The sequence below is a fragment of the Salvelinus sp. IW2-2015 genome, linkage group LG32 (genome assembly GCF_002910315.2).
Source record: "Salvelinus sp. IW2-2015 linkage group LG32, ASM291031v2, whole genome shotgun sequence".
Taxonomy (NCBI): domain Eukaryota; kingdom Metazoa; phylum Chordata; class Actinopteri; order Salmoniformes; family Salmonidae; genus Salvelinus; species Salvelinus sp. IW2-2015.
This window is the reverse complement of record NC_036871.1, coordinates 5,753,635-5,771,821: the sequence shown is the minus strand read 5'-3', so window position 1 is coordinate 5,771,821 and position 18,187 is coordinate 5,753,635. Positions and strand designations below refer to the sequence as shown.

Sequence of the window (18,187 nt, the reverse complement as noted above, 5' to 3'; positions counted from 1 at the left end):
AAACACTCAAATAGGCAACAGATGCAGGAACAGAAACATAGGGCTGAGTGACTCACTCATTCCTGGCTTTTGTTCAAAATAAGTTATATCATAATGTAGGGTTAAAGACACATTCTTTATGACTGTCTTTAGCATATGCAGTCTCTCTCCTCTTGCTACAGCTCATTTCGTTTGAATTATATGGATTATAATACATTTATATATTTGTACGGATGCTATTTTTGTTAGGGCAAATCAGGTCTGTGATATTGAGTTAGACATATAAAACCTTAGATGACTTAAACGTTGAATACATTTGCACTTTTGCCCTTTTTGGCCATTAGGCTACACTCAACTCTGACTGACCGCAGCATCTATCGGTAGTCTAAACTGTGGCACAAACTGGGGGGTTTACACCCCTAGCCGAGCTATTAGACTATTAGCCTAATTTCGTCTGTCAAACAGGTAGGATGACCTTTTATTTCTTAAATAGAAGGAAATATGCTCCAACACAAAGCCAACTTGCTGTTAGTAAAGTCTAATTAAAATGAAGACGGTTGAAATGAATTATGCCTAKCTGAATTTGCCTACTTTCAGTATACATGAGCTGTCCATTTCRGATAGATTGTGCTGCGGCTGCTGCCTCCAGTTACTCAAATCTGGCTTATTGTGAGGTCAATAACTCTGATAAATACATAAATGGGCAAGAAACATATTGTCTTTCATAAATTAAATTATAGTAGTAGGCAGCTATCAAAGTTGACCACCGGTCCACCTTCTCATCTTCGCACACTCCTTCTCAAATTGAACAGAACATAGGCTAGTCCATGAGCAAGATGGTGCATTTTTTGGACTAGGCCTAATCAAAAAAAAAATAAAATCAGAAGAAACGTTTGACTCTCCTCCTGAACTGACAACGTAGCCATACACAGCACAGCCATTGGTTAAGCAGCACACAAAAAAAGTATTTGATCAGCAAGAACAGAGAAGGCCCGGGGCTAAGGGTTGGTTGTAATGCAACCTAGTTTTATTACACCTTCCCAGCAGCTATCTTAGAAATATATCTTTGCGCTATGCTTCTCTGAGCATGTACTTCATAGCCTATGGATCATTTGATCGAGACCATACTAAACAATTGATATTACGCGCCCAGTGGAGAATCAGAGATGAGGGGCTGCATCGGGCACACATCGATATATAGCCTAATAAGCAACTAATACTAACACTGACAAATATTGACATTTTGTCAATTCAATACATGACGCTCCCCTGGACTAGATTTAAATACTAAATCTTCCCCTTGACTGAAATTGAAAAAGCAGGACCCTCCCCTATTCCTCCAGGTAGCCATTCTGTAAATTCCTATCCGTCCCTTAGTATGTGGAGTTACTACAATGTGTGTTCATCCTCAGTTCTCCTATCACAGCCACTAAAACTATGTAACTGTTTTAAAGTCACCATTGCGCTCATGGTGAAATCCCAAGTGGTTTCCTTCCTCTCCGGCAACTGAGTAAGGAAGGACGCCTGTATCTTTGTATTGACTGGGTGTATTGATACACCATCCAAAGTGTAATTTATATATCTCACCATGCTCAAAGGGATAATCAAATGTCTTTTTTCTTCTTCTCCATCTACCAATAGGAGCCCTTCTTTGCGAGGCATTGGAAAACCTCCTGGGATCTGTGTTGAAATTCACTGCTCAACTGAGGGACCTTATGTACAGAGATTCCAGGGAGGTTCACTACATGACCAAAAAAGTAGACTACATGACTGCTCGTCGCATATCTCATTCCAAATTCACGGGCATTAATATGGAGGAGTTGGTCCCCTTTGCTGCTATAACAGCCTCCACTCTTCTGGCAGGCTTTCCACCAGAGTTGAAAACATTGCTGCGGGCCCTTGCTTCCATTCAGCCACTAGAACATTAGTGAGGTCGGGCACTGATGTTGAGCGATAGGCCTGGCTCGCAGTCAGCGTTCCAAATCATCCATACATAAGTTTCAAATGGTCGAGGTCAGGTTCTGTGCAGGCCAGTCAAGTTCTTCCACACAGATCTCGACAAACCATTTCTATACTTCCTTGCTTTGTGCACGGGGGCATTGTAATGCTGAAACAAGAAAAGGGCCTCCCAAACTGTTCCACAATGGTGGAAGCACAGAATCGTCTAGAATGTCATTGTATGCTGTAGCGTTAAGATTCCCTTCACTGGAACTAAGGGGCCAGCCCGAACCACAAAAAAACAGCCCAGACCATTATTCCTTCCATCAAACTTTACAGTTGGGCACTATGCACATTCGGGCAGGTAGCCAAACCCCAGATTTGTCCCTCGGACTGCCAGATAGTGAAACATGATCATCACTTCAGATAATACGTTCCACTGCTCCAGAGTCCAATGGCGGCGAGCTTTACACGACCCCACGACGCTTGGCATTGCGCCATGGTGATCTTAGGCTGTGTGAAGCTGGTTGGTCATGGAAACCCATTTCATGACGCTCCCTACGAACAGTGCTCTGCTGATGTTGCTTCCAGAGGCAGTTTGGAACTTGGTAGTGAGTGTTTCAACCGAGCACAGAATTATTTTAGGCACTACGCGCTTCAGCATTTAGCGCCCGTTCTGTGAGCTTGAGTCCATGCAGCTCTTTTACTCCTAAACTTATTAAGGCTTGCCATCACAAAGGGGTCGGATACTTATTGACTCAAGACATTTCAGCTTTTAATTTTTAATACATTTGTAAAAATAAAATAATAATAATAAAAATATAATTACACTTTACATTATGGTGTATGTGTGTAGGCCAGTTACAAAAAAATTATACATGTCATACATTTTAAATTCAGGCTGTAACACAAGTGGAAAAAGTCAATGGCGTGTGAATACTTTCTGAAGGCACGTTCTGAAGGCAGATTGGGGCTGTGTCCGGAAATGACACCTTCTTCCCTATATAATGCCCTACTTTGGATGGGGATGCCATTTCAGCACGCAGCCATACTTTCATCAATTGATCAAGAGCACAACAATATTATGGTGTTTATTGCAACTTAACCGACAGACTTGCCTTTAGGAGTGTTATGCCTAGAGCTTACCTTAAGACTGTGCCAATGACATGGGTTGGGGGCAAAGATGTACTGTATTAGTGCCGCTTGCAATTGGCTAGCCCCAGGTAGAGAACCTCTTGGTATGGTAAGTCAATAAATGTCCCCTCTTTCTCTCTCTGACTCGCTTGCTGTATATCTCTCTCTCGTTCCTTTCCACCCCCTCTTTTGCTTTCATCCACTCTCTATCTCCCACTTTCTCTCTCTCTTTCCATCCTCCTCTCTTACTCTCTCTCTCATTCTCTTTCTTTCTAGTCTGTACCTAGGGAACCCAAWTTAAAAGTATTGAGGACATAGTAGCTGAGGAATGCTATTCTTACATTGTTGTTCTGTACTTTAAATTTATTTTACATTGTATTGATCGCTGTTTTGTTTCAGATTGTATTTGATTGTTGTCTTACTGTGATCAGGGCACCCTTGTGAATTAAACCCTGGTCTCAATGGATATTCCCTGAATAAAAAAGAAATACAACTAAATGACTTAAATGTAACAACAAATATTTTTCAGAATGTCATTCCAGAGTGTAATCTTTTAAATCAGTTTTGATGGAGACTTGATTGGTTGAAAGTGTTGATTTAGATCGATTGGTTAGAAAGTTTTGCGCATTGTTGCAAAAAGTTAAGGCATGTGTGTGTGTCTGCGGACCACATCTCAGTACTTTAATACACTGCCCTGCTGTGGTTTATTTACATCATAAAAGTCCAAAGTCCCTGTAGCCAAGCCTTTGATTTGGCATCATAGAACAAAATTACAAACGCAGCACAAACAAATACTGCAAAAAAATACAGTGYTGGCTGTATCCTCGATTTCTTATTTATTTCTACTTTTTTGTATCCCTTTTCTTGTGTTCTTCATTACTCAGTCTAGTTTTTGTAATATAACAGTAGTGGTTTCCTCCCCCTTTGATTTTGTTTATTAGGCCATGTTCTTTCCTGTGTTCGTTTGTTATTGAAAATCAAATCAACTGATTACTGATWAAAAAATAAAGAATCTGAGGCTGGAGCCTTTTGTACTACTCACCATCTTGACCCCGTCTGCTGTGGTTCCCCCCTCTGCCCTGCCGGCTGACCCGTCAGAGKTGACCCTGGGCAGGCTGATGGAGGACTTCATGCCCAGCCGGAAGCCCAGGCTAGTGTTGTTGTTGCAGGAAAAGTTGGGCTTGAGGTCTCCCCCTTGGTTCTGCGGCTGCTGGTTCACCATCATGGGCCTGACCGTGGCCGTGTTGGCCTGCCGCCTCTCCTCGCAGATCCCACCACTGCCACCAGTCGGCACATTTTCCGCTTCCCTGAAGAAGCGGTCGTAGCGGTCCAGGTAAGGCGGCCTCTCGGGCAGGAGGTAGTAGTGCGTGTTGCTGATTTTGCGGCCGTCGCGGACAATGGGCAGGATGCAGGGCCCCTTGGCCAGGTCCTTACRCTGGGCTTGTGCTTGGATGACCTTGGGTGCGGCGTATTTGGGGTCCAAGGCAAAGCTATGTGTGGTGGGCATGAGTTTCCCCGGGGACGTAGAGAGGTAGGATCCGTATGTGGGCGGAGGAGGGGCACTGGGGAAAACCATTGTCCTTTGCTGGGGGGAGCCCACCTGTTGGCCCATGGGACTGGGGGTGCGCGAGCCCGGSTGGGACAGAGGGTCCCGCGGGGGGATCTGAGGGGGCCGGTCCTGAACTTCCTCAGAAGCTGGAGTCAGGGACAGGGAGAGGTCACCGGACCAGCGGGTGTAGTCCCCCCGTTTGACAGGGCGAGGTGGGATGGGTACGCGTGGAGGGATCTGGGGCTTGTCCTCAGAGAAGAACAAGATGATCTGGTGGTGGACGTCCTTGGACTGGAGGCCTGAGCTTGGGTACAGCGAGGGCGGCTGGGGACCTCCTCCCGTGGGCACATTGAGCCTCCTCATGCACTCCTGTTGGAGCTCCTGAAAGATCTCAGCTGACTGAGAGAAGGATGTGGAGGCCAGGCCCTGCTTAGAGGGCAGGAAGAGGTTGTCCTCCAGGGGTTTGTCGGCTGCACCGGCCATGGCCTTCTRCTCACCAGCCGGCAAGGTCTCTGTGGGGCTGTGGCTCTCACCCATCCCCCCCTGCTGCTGATCCAGGCTGTTGATGGAGCTCACCTCCATGTCCTCCTCGTCCTGCGCCACGTCATCGTACGCAGGAGGTGGAGGTAAGGGCCGGGCGTCCCAGTCCACCACTGGCGTGGGGTGTAAGGGGCGGGGCAGCGAGCGCCACGGGCTCTGGGTAGGAGTACGATCCAGAATAAACTCTGCGTCCAGGGCCAGCTTGGCCAACGAGGGCACCTGGAGCTCCACCACCGGGGAGGGGGAGGATGCGGCCGGGGGAAACTCCTCCCCAAAGTCGATGAGTGACACATCACTGGGGGTGTGGCCTGAGCCCATAGTCCGGCCCCCCTGTTTGGAGGCGGAGACACATGTGGCGGGTTTCAGCTTGAGGCCTTTGATGGAGCCCGCTTTCAGTAGCGACAGCCCCTTGAGGCCTGAGGCGGTCAGCTCCTCGTCCTCAGTCACCGAGTCGTAGCACGGCTCTGGAAAAACCAACAGACAAATGCAACTTAACGACTTTGGCAACTAATGACTTTGGCATCTAATGACTTTGGCAACTTTACAATACTTCTACGCCGTAACCGCTCATTACTCATGTAGRCCTGTAGTCCATCCACAATGCCCCAACGGTCTACCTTGAGTGATCAACCTTAAGCCTGCCTTTGATGCAAGATTTATTTATGTACATAATGAATGACTCTGTACTTGTCCCTGAAATGAAAAGGTAATAATCCTCAGCGTGTCTATTTGTAATGTGCGGATATAAATAAACWGTTTCCATTTCATACATTGTACATGAACGGAAACAAACAACATCTTACAGAGAAGATTAGAATATTTTTGGTGATGGAATCATACACAAACGTTAAAYACAACCATAACATGTCTTTTAAGCCAGGCTGCAATACACAACAAGTTGGTCCACACATGCTTCATCTCTCAACTCTCCGGTTCGGCGTTAACCACTCAATGCACAGAAACCCAGACTGCACACCTGTTAGTGAGAGAGGTGGAGAAACAACAAGGTTAGGGAGGAGGAAGAGAAATGGAGTAACTGGGAAGAGAAGGAAAGAGAAAAAGGGAGGTATGGGGAGAAGAGGGAGAGAGAGAGAGTGAGAGATGAGAGAAGAGATTGCACACGGTGTACCTTTGAAGACTGGAGCTAGGAGATAACAGAGAGGGCAGGAGCAATGGGTGAGCTYGAGCGAGAGACTACACTTACTCTTGACAAGCACCAACGGCTGGGGGGGACGAGTAGGTGCCTCTGAAAATGCCACCACCAGAGAGAGAAGGAGAGGGGTACAGGAGAGAGCGATAGAGGGAGATCACAAAAGTGTGTGAAAGAGAAGAAGAAGAGGGCGAGAGAATGGAATAAATAAAGTACAACCACGGAGACGGACAAACAAATAAAAAGCAAAAAGGGACGAGTACAAGTCAGATTGGACTCACTGTGTAAACAGTCAAGTTCAGAAAAGCTCAACCAAAAAATATTAACCCCAAAAAAGATAAACCACGAAGAAAAACATGCCATTGTGACGATAATTCCTTGAGTCACCGACAATACTTTAGCCTGGTAGGTTGTTTAGGAATGGGCCACTCACTTTTTGCTCGTCCTGGTAGCTGAGTAGGCCGGGCAGCATTGAGGTCCAACCCCAAGACATCTGGTGGGTCCATGGGGTTCCCTAGGTACAGACTAGAAAGAGAGGGGATGAGAGCGAGAGCCAGAGAGCAAGAGAGGAGGAGGGGAAGAGAGAAAGTGGGCGATAGAGAGAGGGAGGATGAGAGAGATAGCGGATGAGAGCAAGAGAAGGGGTAGAAAGGAAAGAGAYAGATACAGAGAGAGAGGGGACATTTATTGACTTACCATACCAAGAGGTTCTCTACCCGGGGCTAGCCATAAATCAGGTGTACAGAGGCTCGGCCCAGGTTTCACATCTYCTTATCCAACCCTGGGRTAGGTTCAGTTGTCGAACGTTGCAGATAGAAATGCCAGGAATAGAGCCGAAGTGATTCCTTATTCTAAATGTCAGAGGCATGTCCTACATAGCATATTTGTATCTGACTGTTTCAAAACGTTGCGTCCTGCTGAAGGCGCCCCAGGTCTGCCTGCTACTGRCATTTCAGCTGACTAGACAGTAATATGAACAGTCTAGTCTACTGTCCTCTAGTGGTAAAAAAAAGCTGTGGGTCCTGCAAGTATAACAAACAATTACAAAAAAATGTATGCACTGTAAAGAGGCACATATCACTACAAGTAGATGGAAGCACAAGTTCTGACGATATGTCTTACTCGTCGATGCGGTCCGGGAAGCCCCAGCAGCGGTGCGGGTCTGTGTCTCCGTGGCCTGTGTGGATGAAGCTGTGTTTGAGGGGTCTGCTGATGTCATGGGCCGACAGGCCTGCAACCGAGGTCACCACGTTCCTGGGGAACTTGCCCAACTTCAGCGTGCGCTTGTTCTGGCCCCGCCACCAGTAGTTCTCCGCTCTGACAAAGAGAGGGAGGTAGGTCGACGTACAGGTGAATGTGAGAAAACATCCAGGTACAGACAGACACACACAGGTGGGACCCATGGCACGCACGCATCCACCACAAGCAGGCATATCAACATATAGACGTAAATATAGGCAATAACAAACTAGAACAAAGCGGTTCTCCCCACCCGTTTTGGTAAAAAGCTGAGGGATGGGGCTGGAGAAACGTAACCACTCTCGGATTAATAGAGGGAGCTATGGATGACCATCCATGATATCACAATTATAGTTTTAACCATGTTAGGAGGCTATATAGTGTTTGTTTACAATTACTTTATTTACAAACATTGGAGTAAAACAAGCTTATATTTTGGGATCTGATGGGGTACGACTGTTGAACTAAAAATGTTTGGGAAAAAAAAGTATGTAGCAACTGCTGATTGCCCCTTTAATGTTCTGTATTATGTAATGTGTTATGCTTTGTGTGGACCCCAYGAAAAGCAGTTGCTGCTTCATTCAGCAACAGCTGATGGTGATCCTAATAAAATATTAATATTATYCACACAGGCAGGTTGGATAAGCAGATGTGAAACCTGGGGAGAGCCACTGTACACCTGATTTATGGCTAGCACCGGGTAGAYAACCTCTTGGTATGGTAAGTCAATAAATGTCCCCTCTCTCTCTTTCCTTTCTACCCCCTCTCTTGATCTCATCCGCTCTCTCTCTCATCCTCTCTCTTCCGCTATCTCCCACTTTCTCTCTCTCCCTTTCTCTCCTCCTCTCTTTCTAGTCTGTACCTAGGGAACCCCATGGACCCACCAGATGTRTTGGGGTTGGACCTCAACGCTGCCCGGCCTACTCCGCTACCAGGAGAGCAAAAAGTGAGTGTCCCATTCCTAAACAACCTACTAGGCTAAAGTATTGTCTTTGTGGTTTATCTTTTTTGTGGTTGAGCTCCCTCTTATTCTGGCTTTTCTAAACTTGACTGTTTACACAGTGAGTCCAATCTGACTTGTACTCGTCCCTTTTTGCTTTTTATCTGTTTGTCCGTCTCCGTGGTTGTACTTTATTTATTTCATTCTCTCGCCCTCTTCTTTTTCTCTTTCACACACGCATACACCCACTGACACAGACACACTCCCAAAGGCATGCAAGAAGTTGCAGACACATGCACATACACAAGCATGCATAGAAAAACACAATGACAGAATATTGATTTTACAGTTCATTAGTGTGATCACACATACCTGCCCTCGATGACGGTGATCACGTCATTGACCTGAATCTGAAGCTTGTCGGACTCTTCAAAGTCCTGCAGCGCGCACATGTCTGCTGGCATGGTCTGGAATGGAATGGACACACACATACATACGCACACAAACACCAAGTTTGAGTACGTTTAACTAACACTGCACGCCATCAGTGCAACAACAAGGCATCAAAATGTAATAATTTGGGCCCAAAATCTACATTGAAATCAGTGTTGAGTTTTGCCCCAAAAAATCTTCTATTGACATCAGTTCAGCACGAACATCAAGTTAGGATTCCTCAGTTGGTAATGCCCATACAGTAGAAGATTCACTAGGTGGGGCTGTAGCTCCATTTAACACATGAAGGTTGTGTATTCAATCTCAAACGTACACATTGAAAAAAGACTCGGGCAAAACACACCCGTGAAAACATGCACGCAGACGACTAACACTGGCCTAACACTGATGTACCCACACACACACACAGAGAAGTGTGTACCTCGAGCAGGAACTCCCTGAGGGCGACAAAGGTGGGCCTGTCATCAGGTTTCTGGGCCCAGCACTGCAACATGACGTTGTAGAGGTCCTGAGGACAGTCCTCTGGCTTGGGCAGACGCTCACCCTCCTTGTCTATCTTGTGTAAGATCTGAAACACATACACATTCACAAAATACTTCAATTGAACCCACAATGAACCATTAACATAAAACCCTAAAATATGAGTATTTCTATTTTGTGTGTGTGTGTGTGTGAGACTGAGTGAGTGTCTGCGCGTGTGTTTGCTTTGTGTCTGTGTATGCGTGTACCTGGCTGCCATTGAGGCCCAGCCAGGGCTCCTGTCCGTGGGTGTACATCTCCCACAGCGTCACCCCGAACATCCAGGTGTCTGTGGCGTGGGAGAATGTCCGCGTCTTCAGGCTCTCCGGGGCACACCTGGAGGGGGAGGACACACACACAGCAAACACACACAGCAAACACACCTTAAGAAGGTGAGGAGAAAGTGGAAAAAACACACACACTATGCAAAGCCACATCAGGGGCTCATTCCCCAGGGCACAAGGTTGTAGAATGTTCAGATAAAAAATACTTTACTTAGAACAAACATGTCCCATGCATGTAAAACAACAGAATCATGTCAGCTCTATTCGTGMCATTCTATCTGCAACGTCAGACAACGTTTMCCTACTGAATGTGGCCCTGATAACACCGACACACGAATACACGCCGACCTTTCCTCCCCCGGTGGCAACACACACACACTCCGTTTCCCACCGCACTCTCCCCCTCACCCAACCACCATCCCCTTTCCCCGTCCCACTCACCACGCGAACGGCACCTTGCGGTGCTCCTGCATGACGTAGTGCTCGTGGTTGTCGGGCAGCGCCCGCATCAGACCGAAGTCGCCGATCTTTACCCTCTGGGCCGACGCCAGCAGGATGTTGCGGGCGGCCAGGTCGCGGTGGATGAAGCGCCGCTGCTCCAGGTAGGCCATGCCGCACGCCACCTGCACGGCGTACTGGCACAGCGTGTGGATGAGGACGGGGCCCTGCGGCCGAACGCAGCGCAGGCGCTCCACGAGAGAGCCAAGCGGGGCTAGTTCGGTCACCTGGAGYAGGAGGGTGTGTRGTTAGTGCTGGGCTGGAACAAAACTGTCATGTCGGTGAGCTCCCAAGAGTTTAGAGCAGTGTTTCCCAAACCTCTTCTCGAGTACCTCCAGGTATTTGATGTATTCCTGAGCTAACACACAKAATTCAACTAATGAAGGGCTTGTTGACTAATTGAATCTGCTACCAGTCCGGCAATACGCAAAACAAGTAGAACAGCTGGTGGTACTTTAAGAGAGGTTTGGGAAACCCGGCTTTACAGGGAGTGGTGCTGAGGAGAACGCCGGGGGAGGGGTAAGGAGGTGACAACAATAACATTATTGATCGACTCCAAACACAATGTACTCCACATCGATACAAAATAATACCGAGGAAGTACAGGGAGGTAATGACGCAGAGATGAAAAMAACAGAGCGGAACAGGCCTTGAGARTCTGCCCTAGATATTATTTTAAAGGGTTCACACAGTTTGTAAACTTGACATTGCCTGCGCTTATGAACAGTATAGGTTTCGAGTGTAAGCTGGTGGTGCTGCTATTTAGGCATGTACACAAGCATGTACACAAGCATGTACAAAAAGCAAAGCAGCTGGAAAGATACCGCTCCGTGTCACGTGTCATGGGTGAAGAAGGTGCATTTTGTATCCATGATCCTTTTGCAAAATGTAATCTGATTTGGGGACTCAAATTAATCATTTAACATGTGTTGTTGTGTGTGTCCGTCCATACCATCTTCATGGGTTGTGTGAGCACCACTCCGTACAGCCTGATGAGGTTCTGGTGGTCCAGGGAGTGCATGGCGTTGACCTCGSAGATGAAGTCGTCCAACGCCTCCGGCTGGCTCAGCATGTCTGTCTTCAGACACTTGACCGCTACAGTCAACTGGAGAGAAAGATGGGGGACCATGTTAGCAAAATGCTAAATCCAAATGGGAAAGCTATTGATAGCCAGTTGCACTTGCTAACAGTCTGGAGGCCGCAGKACAGTCTTAAACAAGGAGACAATAGAGCACCAGGTTGCACTTCCTGAACAAGATGAATTTTTAACTTTATTGTTTGTTGTACAAGTTGGCCTGCCCTACATGCTAATCTAAATGCTGTTAAGGACAGCGGCAACTTGCTGAAATTATGAGGTAAATMATTATAAATTATGCAGTAGGATAAAAAAGACGGGAATGGAGGTCCTACTACAGCATAACATAGATCAGCTGACCTTATTCCCATTAGATTGGTGGTTAACCACGGGACTAGATGTTCTATGGCCCTCAAATTCAAATCTGGATCTCAAAGCCAGTTCCACTGCTTATTTTCATTCTTCCCCTCAAAATCAGGGAGTGATTGAGACCTGGGTCACCATGTAGGTGCAATTAATTACCAGATAGAACAGAAAACAAGCAGYCTRCGGACCTCAGAGGGTYAGAWTTGAATACCRCTGTTCTAAAAGGTTTTGTAAACTATTCCCTTGGATGCTGTTCTGTTGTGACACTGCACCTGGCTTTACTATTTCCATCTGGCCATGCTGGGGTCACTGCTGGAGAATGTTTGGACAAGGTTCTCTCTTCATCACTCCCTTGCTCCTTCCCTCTCTCAAGGTCAAATCTATAGGGGTTAGTGATCAAGGGTTTGACCAGAACGGATGTTCAAGGGAGGGTGTTTTGGTCATTTTCGCACATGCTGTCATGGTTTGAACTTTGAACCCACTGATACTTTGTTTCCCAGGGTGATCATGAGGGACTTTTATATCCTATTCCCTCTCTTCCTCTGTCTTTCTATCCTGATCCCTACTACTGTATACCTCAAGCGTTCCATAAGTGTTCCAGAAGCACGTGTGTTATTAGGTGTGTCTAGATGGGACCCTGTTTTCTAAACGGGGGCCTATAGGGGGTAAGTTGCAGACCAATACCTCTCTCACTACCAGCCTTTCCAACACACATACACACACAAACAGTACACTCCCACCCCCCAGTCCCTCTCACCACTTTCCCGGCGGGCGTGAACCACTCGCCCCTCTTGACCACCCCGAAGGAGCCGTCGCCCAGCTTCTCGAAGAGAGCAAGGTCCTTCTCGCTGATCAGACAGGTGAGGGCCTGGTGCTGGGGGGGCTGGGACAGGGACTGAGGACCCCCCTCAACCGCTGGGGGTGGCGTGGGGGACAGCTTGCGGAAGGAAGAGGTGGGCGACGCCTGCTGGAAGTCCCCGCCATCCGGACGCTTCCCACTGAACACCTGGAGAAAGAGAAGAGAGGGAAAGAGAGTGTTAATACAACATGAACAAAAAGATGTGCTCCACTCTTACTAAGTTCTGTAAACGAGTCTTTGGGTGCTGTAGCCCAGGAGTTATCCTCTACAGGATCAGTGTCCCAAAATCGGGACAGGTGCTGCTCAATATGCGATATGTGACTAGAATGGTGTTGTAAACAATAGCCAACTTTCCAGGATAGACATGTCTTATATCGTCAGAAAGCTTAAAATGATTGTTCATCTAACTGCAGTGTCCAATTTACAGTCGCTATTACAGCGAAAAAATACCATGCTATTGTTTGAAGATAGTGCAACACAAAACACTTATCAAGGCAACTGGTTTGATACATTCACCTCTGACAGTAAATCATCTACTTATATCCAGTAATCTTGCTCTGATTTGTCATCCTGAGGGTCCCAGAGAAATAATGTAGCATAGTTGTTTGATAAAATACATTTTTATATCCTAAACCGATCCATGTTACATACAGCATTTTGAGTGAATTCCAACTCTTTCAACAAAACAATTCATGAAATCTAAAAATTGGCAAAACGTTGTTTAACCCGGTCATGTTCGGTTTCTGTGCATTCCTCAGACACTCTGGAAGGCAACCAAACTTGTTTAATCATTACGTATTGGCTACACAACATTTCAAATTAGCCCATGAAGGTCAGCCATTATTACGCACCAATGAGTAGAGCGGTGTTCACTTGATTGACAGTGTATTGGTCCAATGACCACCTATTGTTTTGAAACATAGCTAGCTAGATAGCCAATGATCTGGGCTTTCCAGAAGTATGTGAACGCCCTTTGTACGACAAACAGCCATCATGCTAGAGCTGTGCGCAACAGTTTCATTTTCATGTGAAAACAAACAGGACGCACAGTAGTTTACATTATGCAGCGGTTCGTTCTCTTCTACAAACTTTTCTCAAAACTGAAAAAGTAAAAAATGGCTACTAATAGTGGAAAAGCTCAATCGAAGTCAAAGTATACAAATTTGGATGAGATTATTGCAGAAACTGATCGTGAGAGCGACAAAAAACGAATGGATGAGGACGAATGAGTGAGCACAGTTTTGATTCCAGTGCGGAATGTTTTTGGAAGGAAAAGGTCCACTTTTAGATCAGCAAGTAAAATACGTTTTTGCTTCTCATGCTAATGCAGTTAATTTAATGGTTGCATATTCATTTGAGATATATATATATATCTCAAAGAAAAATATCTATATATTACACACACACAATAACAGTCAAATGTTTGGACACACCTACTCATTCAAGGGTTTTTCTTTATTTTTAACATTTTCTACATTGTAGAATACTGGTGAAGACATCAAAACTGTGAAATAACACATGATGACAGCTTTGCACACTCTTGGCATTCTCTCAACCAGCTTCACCTGGAATGCTTTTCCAACAGTCTTGAACGAGTTCCCACATATGCTGAGCACGCTTTTTTTTCTCACTCTGCAGTCCAACTCAACCCAAACCTTCTCAATTGGGTTGAGGTCGGGTGATTGTGGAGGCCAGGTAGTCTGATGCAGCACTCCATCACTCTCCTTCTTGATAAAATATCCCTTACACAGCCTGGAGGTGTGTTGGGTCATTGTCCTGTTGAAAAACAAATGATAGTCCCACTAAACGCAAACCAGATGGGCCGGCGTATCGCTGCAGAATGCTGTGGTAGCCAGGCTGGTTAAGTGTGACTTGAGTTCTAAATAAATCACTGACAGTGTCACCAGCAATGCACCCCCACACCATCCCATCTCCTCCTCCATGCTTCACGGTGGGAACAACACATGCCGAGATCATCTGTTCACCTACTCTGCATTTCACAAAGACAGCGGTTGGAACCAAAAATGGCAAATATTGACTCATCAGACCAAAGGACAGATTTCCACCAGTCTAATGTCCATTGCTCGTGTTTATTGGCCCAAGCAAGTCTCTTCTTATTATTGGTGTCCTTTAGTATCATTTCTTTGCAGCAATTCGACCATGAAGGCCTGATACATGCAGTCTCCTCTGAACAGTTGATGTTGAGATGTGTCTGTTACTTGAACTCTGAAGCATTTATTTGGGTTGCAATTTCTGAGGCTGGTAACTGTAATGAACTTATCCTCTGCAGCAGAGGTAACTCTTGGTCTTCCTTTCCTGTGGTGGTCCTCATGAGAGGCAGTTTCATCATAGCACTTGATGGTTTTTGCGACTGCACTTGAAGAAACTTTCAAAGTTCTTGAAATTTTCCAGATTGACTGACATTCATGTCTTAAAGTAATGATGGACTGTCGTTTCTCTTTGCTTATTTGAGCTGTTCTTGCCATAATATGGACTTGGTCTTTTACCAAATAGGGCTGTCTTCTGTGTACCACCCTTACCTTGTCACAACACAACTGATTGGCTCAAATGCATTAAGGAATGAAATTCCACAAATTAACTTTTAACAAGGCACACCTGTTGAATCAATACATTTTTTGTGTGTCAAATAGCCAATTGGCAACCCATCCCTTATGGGATTAATTGACACATTAACAAACACTACAATAATTCACTATGGTAATTAAATTATAATTCTTCCGGCGTTCTCTGAATTACGCATCACATAAAGAGTGAAAAAAATNCAGACTGTTGCCCAGGCTCCCCCTATGGATAGATCCCATTGAAAAACGTCACTAGCTATTCTGGCAGTTGGGATATCCAACAGTCTATTCCAAAGTCTCACCATACACACCTTCCATCTCACCTCACAGGATTCCCAGCCCATGTCCTCTGTTATTGCAAGTATAGGTGCAAACTTGTGGACACCTAAAAAGTAACTTACTGCTCTGTTATGAACATGTTTGTTTTTAAAATACCTCTTGGCACCCCACACTCGTGCTGAATAGTCCAGAACAGGACACACGCATGTCTGACACAGTTTGGAGTACGTAACATAACCAGTATCTTTAAGTGGTTTATGTTTTTCCTGTAACTCCCCCAAGAGCTCTACTTCCTGAGTCGGCTAGAGCAGATGTTGGCGTATAGAAAGGTCATATGTTCATCAATAAAAAGACCCAAATATTTATAAATGCTAGTAAACTCAAGACTGTCTTCACCAAAACAAAACTGAAAAACACTTATCTTAGTAGCTGCTTTTCTAAAATGCATTATCTGAGTTTTTGTCTGGTTAATCATGAGTCTCCATCTTTTACACCAATTGACTGCACATAATAACATGTTCTGCAGGTCTTGTTGTCACGATCGTCTTTCGGTGAAAGAGTGGACCAAGGCGCAGCGTGATACAAATACATCTTCTTTTATTTAGAAGAGACGAAAACACGAAACAAACACTTTTACAAAACTAAACAAAAAAACGACCGTGAAGCTACAAAACGAAAGTGCATACAAAAGCTACTAACGTTTAGACATAGACAATTACCCACACCAGCCTAATGCCTATGGCTGCCTTAAATATGGCTCCCAATCACAGACAACAATAAACAGCTGTCTCTGATTGAGAACCAAACCAGGCAACCATAGACTTTCCTAAACACCTACACTGAACCCAACCCCATACACTCTACAAAACCCCCTATACAATACAACCACCCAAGACGAGACAAATACACACAAACATCCCCCCTGTCACACCCTGACCAAACTAAAATAATACAGAAAACAAAGATAACTAAGGCCAGGGCGTGACACTTGTTCAGTTTCTGCCATCAAAATAATATAATCAGCATATAAAAGAAAACTTAGCATTTCATCATCATATCTTACTCCAGTATTTAACTGTTTAATTTATTTTGCCAAATCATTTATAAACAAAGCAAACAGAGTCGGTGAAAAGGCGTCTCCTTGTATTACACCCGAGGGTGTGGGAAACCAATCTGTACCATATTCATTAACACGCACACAAGCAACTGGTACTTTGTAAAGAGACTGGATTGCTTGATCAAATTTTTCATCAACCCATCTTTAACAAACTATAGGCGATCCCTATTTACAAAATCAAAAGCTTTCTGGAAATCAATGAAACACGCAAAATAGGCTTCTCTTCATGTAATCTATTTCTAATTACAGGCTCTGGATTTACAAAAATTATTTTGTTCTTCCACCAGCATGTTTTGGTGTAATTGTAATTAGCCTATTGTTGAGGATGGATMAATATAATTTATAAAATGTACTTAATAAACTTATGCCACTATAGTTCAGTGGCATTCTCGGGACATTTTTTGAAGATTTGGGAATGGGATTCACTATAGACTTATACCAAGTGGATGGCAGTATACTGTACTCAAAACATATTTGGAGCAAATTATATAGGACGTCAATTAATTTAGGGGATTTTAAAACCTCATTAGGCAATTCATCAATATCAAACGATTACCCATTTTWTGCAGGGTCAATCACCTTAACTTCTGCCACAGACAGCTCCTCATTTAAGTATGGGTTACATATATAAGAGGGTTCTAACATTGTATTTTCCAGTTTAGTCCTCAGGGAACATATGTCTTTGTAAAATTCATCCTCAAAATATGCCACATTTTCGTTACATGAGAACAAACTAGCAAACCCCTTCTCCCACTCCTTAAGTACCTGTGTAATATCAGAACTCAGCCCCCCTTGCTCTTCCCTGACTTCCATTGGAATTTTCTTATGTCGTTTTGAGATTCTAGGAATTCTACACGGGACTCCAGACGTCCAACTTCAAGAGCTATGTGGCCTTGTAGCTGCTTGTTATTATTCTCCAGTTGAGTCAGCAAAGTTGTATGATTATCCTGAATGGCTTTCTCCAAAGATGCACGTAAGCTTTCAAATTTACTATTCATTCCTTTTTCAATACTCAGCTTCATTTTGTCCATATTTTTTTCCATTTTTGTACATAGACTCCTTATCTCCATCTTGAGATTAGCCATGCTGTTGGCCCTTTCTTTCCTTGATAAATTCGACGCCATGCTTTTCTCACCACTGCGTAGATTTCTACCGGAGTCCATATGTTTTTAGCGGTTAAGTGTTTCTGTTATTGTTGTTCAAGGTAACGTTAGATAGCCAGCTAAATGTAATGCTAGGCCGTAATGCAAGTCTGTCTATTGACTGTCTTTCACCCTCACGGGATTCAGACTTCAGCTACCTCCATTTATGATTCGATAGCTATGTTTTAAACTTTGAAAACGTTTAAATTAAAACAGTTTTTAATTGTTTGGTCCCATAAAGATGCAGCAGTGATTTTCACTGTGTGCAGCTGTTAATTGAAATGCATTCCAGGTGACTACCTCATAAAGCTGGTTGAGAGAATGCCAAAGCTGTCATCAAGTGTGCAAAGCTGTCATCAAGGCAAAGGGTGGCTACTATGAAGAATATCATTGAACACTTTATTGGTTACTACATGATTCCATATGTGTTATTTCATAGTTTTGATGTCTTTGATATTATTCTACAATGTAGAAAATAGTAAAAATAAAGAAAATCTCTTGAATGAGTAGGTGTCCAAACTTTTGACTGGTACTGTATATGTTT

At 44.7% G+C, this 18,187-nt stretch overlaps 1 protein-coding gene across 2 annotated transcripts in view; it reads right to left on the bottom strand.

Annotated features, from left to right (window-relative positions):
* Window positions 1-18,187, bottom strand: part of tnk2b (tyrosine kinase, non-receptor, 2b) — a 68,990-nt gene that overhangs the window by 9,189 nt on the left and 41,614 nt on the right. For both annotated transcript variants that reach the window (XM_070436821.1, XM_024134758.2), the window contains 9 exons: window positions 12,422-12,670; window positions 11,176-11,328; window positions 10,167-10,450; window positions 9,651-9,777; window positions 9,344-9,490; window positions 8,842-8,936; window positions 7,413-7,607; window positions 6,724-6,815; window positions 4,094-5,604 (listed from right to left, as the gene is read on the bottom strand). In XM_070436821.1, coding sequence (XP_070292922.1) covers window positions 4,094-5,604; window positions 6,724-6,815; window positions 7,413-7,607; window positions 8,842-8,936; window positions 9,344-9,490; window positions 9,651-9,777; window positions 10,167-10,450; window positions 11,176-11,328; window positions 12,422-12,670 — 2,853 coding nt within the window. The remainder of the gene's footprint in view (window positions 1-4,093; window positions 5,605-6,723; window positions 6,816-7,412; window positions 7,608-8,841; window positions 8,937-9,343; window positions 9,491-9,650; window positions 9,778-10,166; window positions 10,451-11,175; window positions 11,329-12,421; window positions 12,671-18,187) is intronic.